We start from the raw sequence: 19,457 nt of genomic DNA, 5'->3' as shown, positions 1-19,457 counted from the left end.
CGTAGAGCTTGCGTTGAAACTATAATCTTTCGGCTCGTGAGTTTTCAGCGTCCGGGAGCTTTATTTTAAGAGCAAATGGCTCAGTGGAAAGAGCCCGGGCTTTGGAGTCAGAGGTCACGGGTTCAAATCCCGGCTCCTCCACCTGTCAGCTGGGTGACTTTGGGCAAATCACTTGACTTCTCTGGGCCTCAGTTCCCCCATCTGGAAAATGGGGATGAAGACTGTGAGCCCCACGTGGGACAACCTGATCACTTTGTGACCTCCCCAGGGCTTAGTGGGGAGCACTAAGGTGCACTAAGCACAAACCTAAGCACTCTGAGGTTTAAGATCAATCAATCAATCATATTTATTGAGCGCTGTGTGCAAAGCACTGTACTAAGCGCTTGGGAAGGACAAGTTGGCAACATACAGAGACAGTCCCTACCCAACAGTGGGCTCACAGTCTAAAAGGGGGGGACAGAGAACAAAACCAAACATACTAACAAAATAAAATAAATAGAATAGATATGGACAAGTAAAATAAATAAATAAATGAGTAATAAATCTGTACAAACATATATACATATATACAGGTGCTGTGGGGAAGGGAAGGAGGTAAGATGGGGGGATGGAGAGGGGGACGAGGGGGAGAGGAAGGAGGGGGCTCAGTGTGGGAAGGCCTCCTGGAGATCGGAGAGAAGGGATTATTTCCTAGGGTTTGTTAAGCGCTTACTATGTGCAAAGCACTGTTCTGAGCGGCTCCCCCAACCGCCAGGACCCCCGTTCTTCCAGTGGGGCGTAGATAGTGGAGAGCGGGGACAACGGGAGGTCCTGGGAGGTCCCACCCGGCCTCCTACAGTTTTATTTATTTTTATGGTGTTTGTTAATAATAATAATAATAATAATGATGGCATTTGTTAAGCGCTTACTATGTGCAAAGCACTGTTCTAAGCGCTGGGGGGGATACAGTGTGATCAAGTTGTCCCACGTGGGGCTCACAGTCTTAACCCCCATTTTTACAGATGCGGTCACTGAGGCTCAGAGAAGTGAAGTGACTTGCCCAAGGTCACGCAGCAGACTTGTGGTGGAGCCAGGATTTGAACCCACGACCTCTGACTCCAAAGCCCGAGCTCTTTCCACTGAGCCACGCTGCTTCTTTGTTAAGTGCTTACTATGTGCCAGGCACTGTACTGAGCGCTGGGGAAGATACAAGTTGACCAGGTTGGACGAGGTTGGGATCTGGATAAGCCCCCCTGCCCTGAGGGGGAAGTTATTTCTAGGCTGTGAGCCTGATGTTGGGTAGGGACCGTCTCTATATGTTACTGATTTGTACTTTCCAAGCGCTCAGTACAGTGGTCCGCACACAGTAAGCGCTCAATAAATACGCCTGAATGAGTGAATTTGCCTAGGAGGAAGCTTCGGCTTCCCGGGAAGAGGAGGCCCCAGTGACATTCAAAGTTGCAAAGCCTGGATTTCTTGTAGAAAGGCTCCTTTGTGGGCATCGTTTTCACCTCGAAGGAACCTCGAGGGTGAAAATCTGGCCTGAATTCTGTCGCGGATAAGCCACAAAAGCGGATGGATGCCCTCCGTGGTTTAAGATCGGAGCGAAGGGATTATTCCCTAGGGACGCTTATCTGGTCTCTGTTTTTTAAAATCAATCAATCAATCAATAAATCAATCAATCGTATTTATTTTATTTATTATATGTTGCCAACTTGTACTTCCCAAGCGCTTAGTACAGTGCTCTGTACACAGTAAGTGCTCAATAAATACGATTGATGATGATGATGATTTATTGAGCTCTTACTGTGTGCAGAGCACTGTACTAAGCGCTTGGGAAGTACAAGTTGGCAACATACAGAGACAGTCCCTACCCAACAGTGGGCTCATGGTCTAAAAGGGGGAGACAGAGAACAAAACCAAATATACAACAAAATAAAATAAATAGAATAGATATGTACAAGTAAAATAGAGTAATAAATATGTACAAACATATATACATCATCATCATCATCATCAATCGTATTTACTGAGCGCTTACTGTGTGCAGAGCACTGTACTAAGCGCTTGGGAAGTACAAGTTGGCAACATATAGAGACAGTCCCTACCCAACAGTGGGCTCACAGTCTAAAAGGGGGACACAGAGAACAAAACCAAACATACTAACAAAATAAAATAAATAGAATAGATATGTACAAGTAAAATAGAGTAATAAATATGTACAAACATATATACATCATCATCATCAATTGTATTTATTGAGCGCTGACTGTGTGCAGAGCACTGTACTAAGTGCTTGGGAAGTACAAATTGGCAACATATAGAGACAGTCCCTACCCAACAGTGGGCTCACAGTCTAAAAGGGGGAGACAGAGAACAAAACCAAACATACTAACAAAATAAAATAAATAGAATAGATATGTACAAGTAAAGTAGAGTAACAAATATGTACAAACATATATACATCATCAGCATCATCATCAATCGTATTTATTGAGCGCTTACTGTGTGCAGAGCACTGTACTAAGCGCTTGGGAAGTACAAGTTGGCAACATATAGAGACAGTCCCTACCCAACAGTGGGCTCACAGTCTAGAAGGGGGAGACAGAGAACAAAACCAAACATACTAACAAAATAAAATAAATAGAATAGATATGTACAAGTAAAATAAATAGAGCAATAAATATGTACAAACATATATACATATATACAGGTGCTGTGGGGAAGGGAAGGAGGTAAGAAGGGGGGGATGGAGAGGGGGACGAGGGGGAGAGGAAGGAAGGGGCTCAGTCTGGGAAGGCCTCCTGGAGGAGGTGAGCTCTCAGTTAAGCTCTTACTGTGTGCCAGGCACTGTACTAAGCGCTGGGGGGGATACAAGTTAATCAGGTTGTATCTTCCTGTCAGTTGCCGTGATGCCGATTCTCCCCACCGGCCAGTGGGTTTGGCCGAGGGCAGGAAACCAAGCTCACGTTGGCGGATGAAGCAGTACTGCCCAGTGGCTAGAGCCCGGGCCTGTGAGCCACAAGGACCTGGGTTCTGATCCCGGCTCCGCACCTTTGCCTGCTGTGTGACCTTGGACAAGTCACTTCACTTCTCTGGGCCTCCGTTTCCTTTATCTGGTCAATGGAGATTAAGACTGCGAGCCCCAGGGTGGGCAGGGATGGTGTCCAACCTGATTAGCTGGTATCTACCCCAGTGCTTAGTACAGTGCCTGGCACATAGGAAGCGCTTAACGAAAACCTTAAAGAATAAATAAATGAAGGTTTCTGGATGTCAGAAAGCTGCCCCGGGGGGTCCCGTTGTTGGGGAGCGATTGTCTCTTTCTGTTGCCGAATTGTAATAATAATAATAATAATAATAATGGTATTTGTCTTCTAGACTTCTAGACTGTCAGCCCGCTGTTGGGTAGGGACTGTATGTGTTGCCGACTTGTACTTCCCAAGCGCTTAGTACAGTGCTCTGCACACAGTAAGCGCTCAATAAATACGATTGATTGATTGTCAAGCACTTACTATGTGCAGAGCACTGTTCTAAGCGCTGGGGAGGTTACAAGGCGATCAGGTTGTCCCACGGGGGGTTCACAGTCTTAATCCCCATTTTACAGATGAGGGAACTGAGGGGCAGAGAATAATAATAATAATGTTGGCATTTGTTAAGCGCTTACTATGCACGAAGCACTGTTCTAAGCACTGGCGGGGGGCTACAAAGTGATCAGGTTGTCCCACGTGGGGCTCACAGTTTTCACCCCCATTTTCCAGATGAGGGAACTGAGGCTCAGAGAAGTGTAGTGACTTGCCCAAGGTCACACAGCAGACATGTGGCGGAACCGGGATTCGAACCCACGACCTCTGACTCCAAAGCCCGCGCTCTTTCCACCGAGCCGTTCCGCTTCTCTGCTTTCCAAGCGCTTAGTACAGTGCTCTGCCCACAGTAAGCGCTCAGTAAATACGATCGAATGAACGGACCCAGGTGTTGCCAATTTGTACTTCCCAAGCGCTTAGTACAGTGCTCTGCACACAGTAAGCGCTCAATAAATACGATTGATGATGATGATGATGATGGTAGATGCCCAGAGCCCCAGGAATGGCCCCTGAAAGTGGAGTTTGGGGCTCTGGACGCCGGAGGCGGTTTACACACCTTGGCAGCTGGCACAGTTTTCTGCCCAGCAGCTGCAGAGAAGTGCTTAGTACAGTGCCCGGTGTGTAGTAAGTTGGTCCGAGGGGCTTGATTCCAGTCAGCCTCATTGGGAACGTGTGTGCGAAAAGCATGAGACACCACAAAGCCCCTCGCCCATGGGAAGGTGGGTGGCTCCCAGCGGGCACCCAGTGGGCCCCGCTGTCTGCTTGGCACTCCCAGCCGATGGCCTCGCCCACGACGACAAGGACTATTGTGTGGCTGTTCATTCATTCAATCGTATTTATTGAGCGCTTACTGTGTGCAGAGCACTGGACTAAGTGCTTGGGAAGTCCAAGTTGGCAACTTATAGAGACTGTCCCTACCCAACAGCGGGCTCACAGTCAAGAAGGGGGAGACGGACAACAAAACAAAACATATTAACAAAATAAAATAAATGGAATAGTAAATATGTACAGGTAAAATAGAGTAATAAATATGTACAAACATATATACAGGTGCTGCGGAGTGGATTAATTTATTCATTCAGTCATTCAATCGTATTTATTGAGCACTTACTGTGTGCAGAGCACTGTACTAACCGCTTGGGAAGTACAAGTTGGCAACATATAAAGACGGTCCCTACGCAACAGCGGGCTCACAGTCGAGAAGGGGGAGACGGACAACAAAACAAAACATATTAACAAAATAAAATAAATAGAATAGTAAATATGTACAAGTAAAATAAATAGAGTAATAAATATGTACAAACATATATACAGGTGCTGCGGAGTGGACGAATTTATTCATTCATTCATTCAATCGTATTTATTGAGCGCTGACTGTGTGCAGAGCACTGTACTAAGCGCTTGGGAAGTCCAAGTTGGCAACATGTAGAGACGGTCCCTACCCAACAGCGGGCTCACAGTCTAGAAGGGGGAGACAGACAACAAAACAAAACATATTAACAAAATAAAATAAATAGAATAGTAAACATGTACAAGTAAGATAGAGTAATAAATATGTACAAACGTATATACAGGTGCTGCGGAGTGGACGAATTTATTCATTCATTCATTCAATCGTATTTATTGAGCGCTGACTGTGTGCAGAGCACTGTACTAAGCGCTTGGGAAGTCCAAGTTGGCAACATGTAGAGACGGTCCCTACCCAACAGTGGGCTCACAGTCTAGAAGGGGGAGAGATTTGCCCAAAAAGTCACACAGCTGACAATTGGCGGAGCCGGGATTTGAACCCATGACCTCCGACTCCAAAGCCCAGGCTTGTTCCACTGAGCCACGCTGCTTCTCTGCTCTGCACACAAAAAGTGCTCAATAAATTCATTCAGCGCTTAATACAGTGCTCTGCACACAGTAAGCACTCAATAAATACGATTGAATGAATTGAATGAATAAATAATAGCAATTGATTGATACATGCGTGTGTCCCAAGCCACATCCTGTACACAGTAGGGACTCAGTCTGGGACCCCGCAGACACTAATAATGATGGTATTTGTTAAGCGCTTACTATGTGCAAAGCACTGTTCTAAGCGCTGGGGGGTTACAAGGTGATCAGGTTGACCCACGTGGGGCTCATCCCCATTTTACCGATGAGGGAACTGAGGCCCAGAGAAGTGAAGCGACTTGCCCCAAGTCACACAGCTGACAATTGGTGGAGCCGGGATTTGAACCCATGACCTCTGACTCCCAAGCCTGGGCTCTTTCCACTGAGCCACGCTGCTTCTCACAATAGGGGCTCAGTCCTGGACCCTGCAGAAACTAGACATGTAGCACAGTGCTCGCCCCGTAGTAGACACCCAATCCAGTTCCCTGCACACCGTAGGCACCGGTGCTCAATCAGTCGTATTTATTGAGCAGTTAATGTGTGCGGGGCACTGTAGTAACCGCTGCGGTAATCAATCGTATTTATTGAGCGCTTACTGTGTGCAGAGCACTGTACTAAGCGCTTGGGAAGTACAAGTTGGCAACATATAGAGACGGTCCCTACCCAACAGTGGGCTCACAGTCTAGAAGGAGCTAACTAGGTTAGGCAAAATCCGTGTCCCACATGGGAATCACAGTCTTAATCCGAGTTTTCCCGATGCGGTGAGGGCGGCCCAGGGGAATTTAGTGAGTTGGGCGAGGGCAGCCGGCGGACGGATGGACGGATGGGGGTCGGATTGGCAGGCCGGGATGGGCAGGCCGGCCTTGGAAGTGGCGGGCCCTGGGCTGTAGCCCCTGGGTGCCCGGCGCCGTTCGGCTCGGTTGGGCTCGGTTTGGCCCGGTTGGGTTGGTTTGTGGCTGGTCTGGGTCCAGACCAGAGTTTTCCCTTATTTGGGCCCCAGCTGTCCATCCGTCCGTCCATCCATCCGTCCGCCCGCTGGGACCACACCAGCCGCCGCCGCTCCCACATTTGGGAGTTTGGGGCCTTATATGGCCCGGCTGGGGGATGGCGGGGTGGGGGCTGAGGGCCTGGGAGCATGGGGGGGGCGCTGAGGGGGTGGGAGCATGGGGGGGGCTGAGGGCATGGGGGCGTGGGAGGATGGGGGGCTGAGGGGGTGGGAGCATGGGGGGCTGAGGGGATGGGAGCATGGGGGCCGAGGGGGTGGGAGGATGGGGGGCCGAGGGGGTGGGAGGATGGGGGGCCTGAGGGGGTGGGAGGATGGGGGTTCCGAGGGGGTGGGAGGATGGGGGTTCAGAAGGGGTGGGAGGATGGGGGGCCGAGGGGCTGGGAGGATGGGGGTCGAGGGGCTGGGAGGATGGGGGGTCGAGGGGGTGGGAGGATGGGGGGCCTGAGGGGGTGGGAGGATGGGGGGCCGAGGGGCTGGGAGGATGGGGGCCGAGGGGGTGGGAGGCTGGGGGGCTGAGGAATGGGGGGGCGGGGGTCCGGTGGTCGGCCAGGACGGCGGCGCGCGCACATCTGGCGGGGGGAGGGCAGGGCGCCGTTGCCATGGCACCCGCGCTTCCTGTCCTGGCCTGCGGGGAAGGGGGGAAGAGGGAGACGGGGGAGGGGGAGGAGGGGGAGGACAGGGCCGGGGAGGGGGAAGAGGAGGAAAACAGGGCCCGGGAGGAGGGGAGGGAAGGGAAAGGAAGGGAAGGAGAGGGCGGGGGAGGGGAGGAGGGAAGAGATGGGGAGGGGGGGAGGAGGGAGGAGGAGGAGGATAGGACAGGATAGGGGAGGAGGGAAGAGATGGAGAGGGGAGGAGGAGGGAGGAGGAGGAGGATCGGGCTGGGGAGGGGAGGAGGGAAGAGATGGAGAGGGGAGGGGAGGAGAGGAGGAGGGAGGAGGGAGGAGGAGGAAGACAGGGGAGGGGAGAAGGGAGGAGGAGGGAGGAGGACAGGACAGGGAAGGAGGAGGAGTATAGGGGAGGAGGGAGGAGGAGGAGGACAGGGGCCCGGAAGGGGAGGAGGGAAGCAGGAGGAGGAGAGGGGCAAGGAGAGGATGAGGGAGGAGGGGAGGAGGACGGACGGAAGACAGGGGCGGGGTGACGAAGGGCCCGCACTCGCTCGGAACCAACTTCAGAGAGCAGTGTGGCTCAGTGGACAGGAGCCCGGGCTTGGGAGGCAGAGGTCATGGGTTCAAATCCCAACTCTGCCAATTGTCAGCTGGGTGACTTTGGGCAACTCACTTCACTTCCCTGGGCCTCAGTTCCCTCATCTGGAAAATGGGGATGAAGACTGTGAGCCCCCCCGGGGACAACCTGATCACCTTGTCACCTCCCCAGCGCTTAGAACAGTGCTTTGTGCATAGTAAGCGCTTAGTAAATACCATGATTATTAAAACAAAACATGTAGACAGGTGTCAAAATCGTCAGAACAAATAGGACAAACAGAATTAAAGCTGTAAGAACAAACAGAAATAAAGCTATTAGAACAAACAGAATTAAAGCTATTCATTCATTCAATCAATCGTATTTATTGAGCACTTACTGTGTGCAGAGCACTGTACTAAACGCTTAGGAAGTAAAAGTTGGGAAGTATAACATACATTGTTTAAACAATTGTTTATTGTTTATACATTGCTTATACATTGTTTATAACACTTATACATGTTAAAACAAAACATGGAGACAGGTGTCAATCGTCAGAACAAATAGGACAAACAAAATTAAAGCTATAAGAACAAATAGAATTAAAGCTCTGAGAACAAATAGAATTAAAGCTATAACAAATAGAATTAAAGCTATATTCGGCATTAGAACCCATGACCTCTGACTCCCAAGCCCGGGCTGCTTCTCCACTTAGAGCAGTGCTTGGCACATTCATTCATTCATTCATTCAATCGTATTTATTGAGCACTTACTGTGTGCAGAGCACTGGACTAAGCGCTTGGGAAGGACAAGTTGGCAACATTCATTCATTCAATCGTATTTATTGAGTGCTTACTGTGTGCACAGCACTGTACTAAGCGCTTGGGAAGTCCAAGTTGGCAACATATAGAGACGGTCCCTACCCTACAGCAGGCTCACAGTCTAGAAGGGGGAGACAGACAGCAAAACATCTTAACAAAATAAAATAAATAAATAAATAGAGCAGTGCTTGGCACATTCATTCATTCAATCGTATTTATTGAGTGCTTACTGTGTGCAGAGCACTGTACTAAGCGCTTGGGAAGTCCAAGTCGGCAACAGGTAGAGACGGTCCCTACCCAACAGCGGGCTCACAGTCTAGAAGGGTGAGACAGAAAACAAAACCAAACATACTAACAAAATAAAATAGAATAGTAAATATGTACAAGTAAAATAAATAAATAAATAGAGCAGTGCTTGGTACATTCATTCATTCAATCGTATTTATTGAGCGCTGTGTGCAGAGCGCTGTACTAAGCGCTTGGGAAGTACAAGTTGGCAAGTAAAATAAATAAATAGAGCAGTGCTTGGACCATTCATTCATTCATTTATTCAATCGTATTTATTGAGCGCTTACTGTGTGCAGAGCGCTGTACTAAGCGCTTGGGAAGGGCAAGTTGGCAACATATGGAGACAGTCCCTACCCAACAGCGGGCTCACAGTCTAGAAGGGGGGGACAGACAACAAAACAACGTTAACAAAATAAAATAAATAGAATAAATATGTACAAGTAAAATAAATAGATAGAGCAATGTTTGCCACATTCATTCATTCACTCAATCGTATTTATTGAGCGCTGACTGTGTGCAGAGCACTGGATTAAGCACTTGGGAAGGACAAGTTGGCAAGTAAAATAAATAAATAGAGCAGTGCCTGGCACAATCAATCAATCGTATTTATTGAGCGCCTACTGTGTGCAGAGCACTGTACTAAGCGCTTGGGAAGTCCAAGTTGGCAACATATAGAGACAGTCCTTACCCAACAGTGGGCTCACAGTTTAAAATGGGGAGACGGAGAACAAAACCAAACATACTAACAAAATAAATAGAATGGATATGTACAAGCAAAATAAATAAATAGAGTAATAAATCTGTACAAACATATATACATAGATACAGGTGCTGTGGGGAAGGGAAGGAGGTAAGATGGGAGGGATGGAGAGGGGGACGATGGGGAGAGGAAGGAAGGGGCTTAGTCTGGGAAGGCACATTCATTCATTCATTCAATCGTATTTATTGAGCTCTTACTGTGTGCAGGGCACTGTACTAAGCACTTGGGAAGTACAAGTTGGCAACATATGGAGACGGTCCTTACCCACCAACGGGCTCACAGTCTAGAAGGGGGAGATAATAAGCACATAATAAGCGCTTAACAAATACCATCATTATGGTTATAGTAAGCGTTTAATAAATACGGTCATTATTATTATTATTGTTATTATTAGGTTCTCCTTCCCCTCCCTCTTCCCCCCATTCCCCTCCCCCCCCGTGACCCCGTGACCCCGCTCCGGCTCTGCGGCCGCGGGGGGAGACCCTGGGGAAACGGCGGTTTCCAGTCCCCCCCTGAGGCCCCGCCCGCGCCCGCGCGCCGTGACGCCCTCTGCGCCTGCGCGCTGTGACGCCCTCGAGCCCCGGACCACGTGACTGCCCGCCGCCGTGCGATTGGACGGCCACCCATAGGGGGCGCTGGTTTGCAATTCATTCATTCATTCATTCATTCAATCGTGTTTATTGAGCGCTTACTGTGTGCAGAGCACTGTACTAAGCGCTTGGGAAGTAAAAGTTGGCAACGTATAGAGACGGTCCCTACCCAACAGTGGGCTCACAGTCTAGAAGGGGGAGGCAGACAACAAGACAAAATATTAACAAAATCAGTTAATCAATCAATCATATTTATTGAGTGCTTACTGTGTGCAGAGCACTGTACTAAGCGCTTGGGAAGTACAAGTTGGCAACGTATAGAGACGGTCCCTACCCAACAGCGGGCTCACAGTCTAGAAGGGGGAGGCAGACAACAAGACAAAACATATTAACAAAATCAGTCAATCAATCAATCAATCGTATTTATTGAGCGCTTACTGTGTGTAGAGCACTGTACTAAGCGCTTGGGAAGTACAAGTTGGCAACATATAGAGACGGTCCCTACCCAACAGTGGGCTCACAGTCTAAAAGGGGGAGACAGAGAACAAAACCAAACATACTAACAAAATAAAATAAATAGAATAGATATGTATAAGTAAAATAAATAAATAAATAAATAGAGTAATAAATATGTACAAACATATATACATATATACAGGAGCTGTGGGGAAGGGAAGGAGGTAAGATGGGGGGATGGAGAGGGGGGCTAGGGGGAGAGGAAGGAAGGGGCTCATTCTGGGAAGTCCTCCTGGAGGAGGTGAGCTCTCAGTAGGGCTTTGAAGGGTTCATTCAATCGTATGTAGAGAGCGCTTACTGATGATGATGATGGCATTTATTAAGCACTTACTATGTGCAAAGCACCGTTCTAAGCGCTGGGGAGGTTACAAGGTGATCAGGTTGTCCCATGGGGGGCTCACAGTCTTAATCCCCATTTTACAGTTGAGGTCACTGAGGCCCAGAGAAGTGAAATGACTTGCCCAAGGTCACACAGCTGACAACTGGGAAAGCAGGGATTTGAACCCATGACCTCTGACTCCAAAGCCCGGGCTCTTTCCACTGAGCCACTGGGTGCAGAGCACTGGACTAAGCACTCGGAAAGTCCAATTCGGCCACAGATAGAGACAATCCCGACCCAGCAACGGGCTCCCAGTCTAGAAGGGGGGAGACAGACAACAAAGCAAGTAGACAGGCCTCAATAGCATCAAAATAGATAATATCAATCAATCAATCAATCGTATTTATTGAGCGCTTACTGTGTGCAGAGCACTGTACTAAGCGCTTGAGAAGTACAAGTCGGCAACACATAGAGACAGTCCCTACCCAACAGCGGGCTCACAGTCTAGAAGGAGGAGACAGAGAAAAAAACCAAACATGCTAACAAAATAAAATAAATAGAATAGATATGTACAAGTAAGGTAAATAAATAAATAGAGTAATAAATATGTACAAACATATATACATATGTACAGGTGCTGTGAGGAAGGGAAGGAGGTAAGATGGGGGGATGGAGAGGGGGACGAGGGGAGTAATATACACATCATTAATAAAATAGTGGTAAATATGTACAAATATACACAAGTGCTGTGGGGCGGGGAAGGGGGTGGAGTAGAAGGAGGGAGTGGGGGCAATGGGGAGGGGAGGAGGAGCAGAGGATAATAATAATGATGGCATTTATTAAGCATTTATTATGTGCAAAGCACTGTTAAGGGGGGCTCAGTCTGGGAAGGCTTCCTGGAGGAGGTGAACTCTCAGTAATAATGATAATAATGATGGTATTTGTTAAGCGCTTACTATGTGCAAAGCGCTGTTCTAAGCGCCGGGGAGGATACAAGATGAACAAGCTGTCCCCCGTGGGGCTCACCATCTCAACCCCCATTTTACAGATGAGTAACTGAGGCCCAGAGAAGTGAAGTGACTTGCCGAAAGTCACACAGCTGACAGCAGCATCAACTCAGTGGAAAGAGCACGGGCTTTGGAGTCAGAGGTCATGGGTTAAAATCCCGGCTCCGCCAACTGCCAGCTTTGGGCAAGTCACTTCACTTCTTTGTGCCTCAGTTACCTCATCTGTAAAATGGGGATTAAGACTGTGAGCCCCACGTGGGACAACCTGATCACCTTGTAACCTCCCCCAGCGCTTAGAACAGTGCTTTTCACGTAATAAGCGCTTAATAAATACCATCATTATTATTATTATTAAATAGCGATACTGCTCCCTGAGGACTCCTCGGGGGCTTGGTGGGTGGGTGGGTCGGGTGTTGGGGTGGCTTCTGGGGAAAGAGAGCTCTCCCAAGGCTCCTGGGACTGAGGGCAGAGGGTCCCTGCTGCCCGGGATGTCGTCCCCTCTGCTCATGGGATCCCCCGCCCTCCCGCTCCCCCATTCCAGATCAAGAAGAAACAGCAGGATGTCCTGGGCTTCCTGGAAGCCAACAAGATCGGCTTCGAGGAGAAGGACATCGCGGCCAACGAGGAGAACCGCAAATGGATGAGGGACAACGTCCCCGAGAACAGTCGGCCCGCCAAGGGGAACCCTCTGCCCCCCCAGATCTTCAACGGGTGCCAGTACCGTGGGGTGAGAGCCCCCCGCCCTCCTCCGTGGGGTCACCCGGGGATGGGGGGGATCCAGATGCCCGGTCACTGTGGCAACCCAGGCCCCGACCCTGCAGCAGGGGGGACAGGAGGAGGAAGAGGGCCACTTCTCCCACGGTGTTCGGTGTCAAGAGGGTTGGGCGATAGTACTTGGGGGTGGCCCCCAACCACTCTGTTGGCCCTTTAGCTTGCCTGAAGTGGGGGAAGAAGGTCAACGCAGCGTCTTCGTCTGGTGGACCTGCAGGCCCAGGCCTTTCCTGAGATTGGGGAGGGGAGAGGAGGGAGAAGCCGGGAAGGCCCAGGCCGGGCCGGGCCAGGCCAGGCATGGTCAATCAATCAATCAATCAATCAATGGTATTTATTGAGCGCTTACTATATGCAGAGCACTGTACTGGTCCAGGAAGCAGGCGCGGCATCCAGCCCGGTGGACGCCCTCCTTCCCCCTCACCCCCGCCTCAGGAAAGGGAAACGTGTGAGTTGGCAGCAGGCAGGGTTTTCCCCCCGGCTGAGAGATGCTTGGTGCTGCCACTGCCCTTCCCACTTCTCCAAGATGAGTCCCCCTCCCCGTCCTCGTGAACCTGCGGGGTCCCTGCGTTCCCCGCCGCTCACCGCCCCTCATTCATTCAATCGTATTTATTGAGCGCTTACTGTGTGCAGAGCACCTTCCCACTTCTCCAAGATGTGTCCCCCTCCCCGTCCTCGTGAGCCTGCGGGGTCCCTGCGTTCCCCGCCGCTCACCGCTCCTCATTCATTCAATCGTATTTATTGAGCGCTTACTGTGTGCAGAGCACTGGACTAAGCGCTTGGGAAGGACAAGTCGGCGACATATAGAGACGGTCCCTACCCAACAACGGGCTCACAGTCTAGAAATGGGAGGCAGACAACAAAACAAAACATGTGGACAGGTGTCAAGGCGTCAGAACAAATAGAATTAAAGCTAGATGGACATCATTAACAAAATAAATAGAATAGTCAATATGTACAAGTACAATAGACTCTATTACTCTATTACTTTATTACTTCTCGCAATAGAGTAATCAATCTGTACAAACATATATCCAGGTGCTGTGGGGAGGGGAAGGAGGTAGGGCAGGGTGGGTGGGGTGGAGGAGCGTGGCTCAGTGGAAAGAGCCCGGGCTTTGGAGTCAGAGGTCATGGGTTCGAATGCCACCTCCCCCACATGTCTGCTCTGTGACCTTGGGCAAGTCACTTCACTTCCCTGTGCCTCAGTTCCCTCATCTGTAAAATGGGGATTAAGACTGTGAGCCCCACGTGGGACAAGCTCATCTCCTTCTAGACTGTGAGCCCACTGTTGGGTAGGGACTGTCTCTATATATGTTGCCAACTTGTACTTCCCAAGCGCTTAGTACAGTGCTCTGCATACAGTAAGCACTCAATAAATACGATTGATTGATTGATTGATTGATCTCCTTGTATTCCCCCAGCGCTTAGAACAGTGCTACGCACATAGTAAGCGCTTCACAAATACCAACATCATTATTATTATTATTATTAAAAAGGGGGCTCAGTCTGGCGGGTGCTCAGTCTCCGTTTCCCTGTCTTCCCGCAAGGACTACGAAGCCTTCTTTGAAGCCAGGGAAAACAACGCCGTATACGCCTTCCTGGGACTGACCGCACCGCCGGGTTCAAAGGTAGGACTGGACATTCCCCTGCCTGCGCGCAGACCGTCCTGGGACTGAGTTCTAAAGACGCTGCGCTCTCGGGGCTCACCAACCTGAACTCTTTCCACTGGGCCGTGCCGCTTCAGCTCGGCTCAGTAGACAGAGCACCGTCCTGGGAGTCAGAGGTCATGGGTTCTAATCCCGGCCCCGCCACTTGTCAGCTGGGTGACTTTGGGCAGCTCACTTCACTTCTCTGGGCCTCAGTTCCCTCATCTGGAAAATGGGGATAAAATCTGTGAGCTCCACGTGGGACAACCTGATTACCTTGCATCTCTCCCAGCGCTTAGAACGGCGCTTGGCATATAGCAAGCACTTAACAAATACCATAATTATTAATCAATCAATCAATCATATTTATTGAGCGCTTACTGTGTGCAGAGCACTGTACTAAGCGCTTGGGAAGTACAAGTTGGCAACATCTAGAGACAGTCCCTACCCAACAGTGGGCTCACAGTCTAGAAGGGGGAGACAGAGAACAAAACCAAACATATTAATAAAATAAAATAAATAGAATATATATGTACAAGTAAAATAAATAAATAAATAGAGTAATAAATATGTACAAATATATATACATATATACAGGTGCTGTGGGGAAGGGAAGGAGGTAAGATGGGGGGGATGGAGATGGGGACGAGGGGGAGAGGAAGGAGGGGGCTCAGTCTGGGAAGGCCTCCACATTATTATGATTATTCTTCCATATAATAATAGTAATTCATTCATTCATTCAATCGTATTTATTGAGCGCTTACTGTGTGCAGAGCACTGTTCTAAGCGCTTGGGAAGTACAAGTTGGCAACAGTAATGATAATAACGCTATTTCTTAAGTGCTTACTAGTCACTTCTCTGTGCCTCAGTTACCTCATCTGGAAAATGGGGATGAAGACTGTGAGCAACCTGATGGCCTTGTAACCTCCCCAGCGCTTAGAACAGTGCTCTGCACATAGTAAACACTTAATAAATGCCGTTATTATTATTATTATGTACCAGGCACCGTTCTAAATGCGGGGGTGGATACAACAAATCGGGTTGGACACAGTAGTCCCTGTCCCACTGGGTAACTGAGGCCCAGAGAAGTGAAGTGACTTACCCAAGGTCACACAGCAGACAAGTGGGGGAGTCAGGATTAGAACCTGTGACCTTCTGACTCCCAGGCTTGTGCTCTATCCACCATGTCACACTAATAATAATTCATTCATTCATTCAGTCGTATTTATTGAGCACTTACTGTGTGCAGAGCACTGTACTAAGCGCTTGGGAAGTCCAAGTTGGCAACATCTAGAGACGGTCCCTACCCAACATCGGGCTCACAGTCTAGAAAGGGGAGACAGACAACAAAACAAAACATGACAGGTGTCAAGTCGTCAGGACAAAATAATAATTATAATAATATATATTTCAGCATGCCTCAGTGGAAAGAGCACAAGCTTTGGAGTCAGAGGTCATGGGTTCAAATCCCGGCTCCGCCACTTGTCAGCTGTGTGACTTTGGGCCAGTCACTTAACTTCTCTGTGCCTCAGTTACCTCATCTGGAAAATGGGGATTATGTCTGTGAGCCCCACGTGGGACAACTCGATTACCTTGTATCTAGCCCAGTGCTTAGAACAGTGCTTTGCACATAGTAAGCGCTTAATAAATGCCATCATTATTATTATTATTATAGGTCACGGGTTCAAATCCTCAGCTCCGCCAATTGTCAGCTGGGTGACTCTGGACAAGTCACTTAACTTCTCTGGGCCTCAGTTACCTCATCTGGAAAATGGGGATTAAGTCTTTGAGTCCCACGTGGGACAACTTGATTACCTTGTATCTACTCCAGCGCTTAGAACAGTGCTTTGCACATAGTAAGCGCTTAATAAATGCCATCATTATTATTATTATTAGCGGTCACGGGTTCAAATCCCCAGATCTGCCAAATGTCAGCTGGGTTACTTTGGGCAAGTCACTTAACTTCTCTGGGCCTCAGTGACCTCATTTGTAAAATGGGGATGAAGACTGTGAGCCCGCCGTGGGACAACCTGATCACCTTGTAACCTCCCCAGCGCTTAGAACAGTGCTTTGCACATAGTAAGCGCTTAATAAATGCCATCATCATCATCATCATTTCAAGTGCTCAGTATGTGTCAAGCATTGTACTAAGCGCTGGAGAAGGTACAAGGTCATCGGGTCCCACATGGGGCTCACAGTTTAATTAGGAGGGAGAACAGGGATTGAATCGCTGTTCTGCAGATCAATCAATCAATCAATCAATCGTATTTATTGAGCGCTTACTGTGTGCAGAGCACTGTACTAAGTGCTTGGGAAGTACAGGCTGGCAACATATAGAGACAATCCCTACCCAACAGTGGGCTTACAGTCTAGAAGGTGCAGATGAGGGAACTGAGGCACAGAAGTGAAGGGACTTCATTCATTCATTCAATCGTATTTATTGAGAGCTTACTGTGTGCAGAGCACTGTACTAAGCGCTTGGGAAGTACAAGTTGGCAACAATAAATACGATTGAATGAATGAATGAACATATAGAGACGGTCCCTCCCCAACAGCGGGCTCACAGTCTAGAAGGGGGAGACAGACAACAAAACAAAACATATTAACAAAATAAAATAAATAGAATAGTAAATATGTACAATTAAAATAAATAGAGTAATAAATCGGTACAAACATATATACAGGGGCTGTGGGGAGGGGAAGGAGGTAAGGCGGGGGGGATGGAGAGGGGGAGGAGGGACTTGCTCAAGCTCACACAGCAGACATATAGCGGAGTCTGGATTCGAACCCACCTCCTTTGTACTCCCAAGCCCGGAGTCTATCCACTAAGCTACACTGTTTCAGACGCCTCGGCGGGCAATAGGCCGCGTACGGCGCCCCTGCCTCACCCCAAACCCGCACGTGGTGCTCAGGGTCCCGACGGGCAGATGATGGGTTGGGGGGACCAATCAATCAATCAATCAATCAATCGTATTTATTGAGCACTTACTGAGTGCAGAGCACTGTACTAAGCGCTTGGGAAGTACAAGCTGGCAACATCTAGAGACGGTCCCTACCCAACAGTGGGCTCACAGTCTAGAAGGGGGAGACAGAGAACAAAACCAAACATACTAACAAAATAAAATAAATAGAATAGATAGGTACAAGTAAAATAAATAAATGGAGTAATAAATATGTACAAACATATATAACCATATATAAGAGAACATATATATATATATATATAACATATATAAGAGAAGCAGTGTGGCTCAGTGGAAAAGAGCACGGGCTTTGGAGTCAGAGGTCATGGGTTCAAATCCCGGCTCCGCCACTTGCCAGCTGTGTGACTTTGGGCAAGTCACTTAACTTCTCTGGGCCTCAGTTCCCTCATCTGTAAAATGGGGATGAAGACTGTGAGCCCCACGTGGGACAACCTCATGACCTTGTATCCCCCCCGGCGCTTAGAACCGTGCTTTGCACATAGTAAGCGCTTAATAAATGCCATTATAAACAAGCGCTTAGTACGGTGCTCTGCACCTAGTAAGCACTCAATAAATACGATTGATGATAACCAGAGGGCACCGTGCCAGCCACCAGCACTAGAATCAACTCCTCCGCCCGGGGGTTTCCATCCTTAAACCCCAGGCCCGTCGCTCAACCATCGCTCCTTCGGGGTCAGGGGTCGTGGGGCAAGTCCGGCTTTCCGCGCATTCCCATTTCCCTCTGTTCCCATTCTCAGGAAGCCAAAGCCATGGCCCAGCAGCAAGACTGAAGCAACTCGCGCCATTCTGCCTTAAACCTTCTGGAAGAGGAATTTCCACGGCTTTTTCGTATTTACAGCAGCAGCAGCAGCAAAACCAAAAGCAGCACGACCTCGGCTTCAAGAAAAATGGGTTGGCCATCCCAAATCCTGACCAATTCATCGCCTCTGTAGCCAAACATCCCGACGACAGACGGGCATTTCCCGCGACCAGGGCGCTGGGATGCGGAGGGGGCCGGGCGGGGGTCGCCCGGGTTTGCCACCTCAACCGCAAAAAGGCAACTCGGTTTATTATTACGGTTTTGTATTATGGTTTGAGTCCCACCCGCCTACAGCCATTCAGAGAGGGGAGAGAAAGGCGAGGAATCGCCCCCCCCCCCACACAAATTGTACCTCTTTGATGTGTTTCGATTGTGATTAAAAAAAGAAAAAACCTGCTGGAAGGTGCTTCTTGGTCTGAGGTTCATTGTCACCCTGCTGGGAAATCCGGCCCGCTTTTTTAATAATAATAATGATGGTGAAGTGCTGAAGCACTGTCTGCCCATAGTAAGCACTTAATCAATGCTATTAAAATAATTTAAAAAAATAAATAAATACATATAATAATAACAATGGCACTGATTAAGTGCTTACTATGCGCAAAGCACTGTTCTAAGTGCTGAAGCACTGTCTGCACATAGTAAGCACTTAATAAATGCTATTAAAATAATTTAAAAAAATAAATAAATACAAATAATCATAATAATGGCATCGATTAAGCCCTTACTATGTGCAAAGCACTGTTCTAAGCGCTGGGGGGATACAAGGTGATCAGGTTGTCCCGCGTGGAGTTCACAGTCTTCATCCCCATTTTGCAGATGAGGGAACTGAGGCCCAGAGAAGTGAGGTGACTTGCCCAAAGTCACACAGCTGACAAGCGGCGGAGCCGGGATTTGAACCCATGGCCTCTGGCTCCAAAGCTCAGGCTCTTTCCACTGAGCGCTTACTGTGTGCAGAGCACTGTACTAAGCATTTGGGAGAGTACAGTATAACAATAAAGAGTACAGAGAAGCAGCGTGGCTCAGTGGAAAGAGTCCAGGCTTTGGAGTCAGAGGTCATGGGTTCAAATCCCGGCTCCGCCAAGTGTCAGCTGTGTGACGTTGAGCAAGTCACTTAACTTCTCTGTGCCTCAGTTACCTCATCTGGAAAATGGGGATGAAGACTGTGAGCCCCCCGTGGGACAACCTGATCACCTTGTAACCTCCCCAGCGCTTAGAACAGTGCTTTGCACATTGTAAGCGCTTAATAAATGCCATTATTATTATTATTATTAATAAAACAGACATTCCCTGCCCATCATCATCATCAATCGTATTTATTGAGCGCTTACTGTGTGCA

General features: G+C 48.7%; 1 protein-coding gene across 1 annotated transcript in view; it reads left to right on the top strand.

Moving 5' to 3' along the window:
* The window catches only part of SH3BGRL (SH3 domain binding glutamate rich protein like), a 29,566-nt gene extending 11,043 nt beyond the window's left edge, over positions 1–18,523 (top strand). The window contains exons 2-4 of the mRNA XM_038748229.1: positions 12,466–12,651; positions 14,240–14,320; positions 18,060–18,523. Coding sequence (XP_038604157.1) covers positions 12,466–12,651; positions 14,240–14,320; positions 18,060–18,092 — 300 coding nt within the window. The 3' untranslated portion in view covers positions 18,093–18,523. The remainder of the gene's footprint in view (positions 1–12,465; positions 12,652–14,239; positions 14,321–18,059) is intronic.
* Positions 18,524–19,457: the final 934 nt, after the last annotated feature.

This window comes from Tachyglossus aculeatus, chromosome 6 (genome assembly GCF_015852505.1).
Source record: "Tachyglossus aculeatus isolate mTacAcu1 chromosome 6, mTacAcu1.pri, whole genome shotgun sequence".
Classification (NCBI taxonomy): Eukaryota; Metazoa; Chordata; class Mammalia; order Monotremata; family Tachyglossidae; genus Tachyglossus; species Tachyglossus aculeatus.
This window is presented reverse-complemented; position numbering and strand designations above follow the sequence as displayed.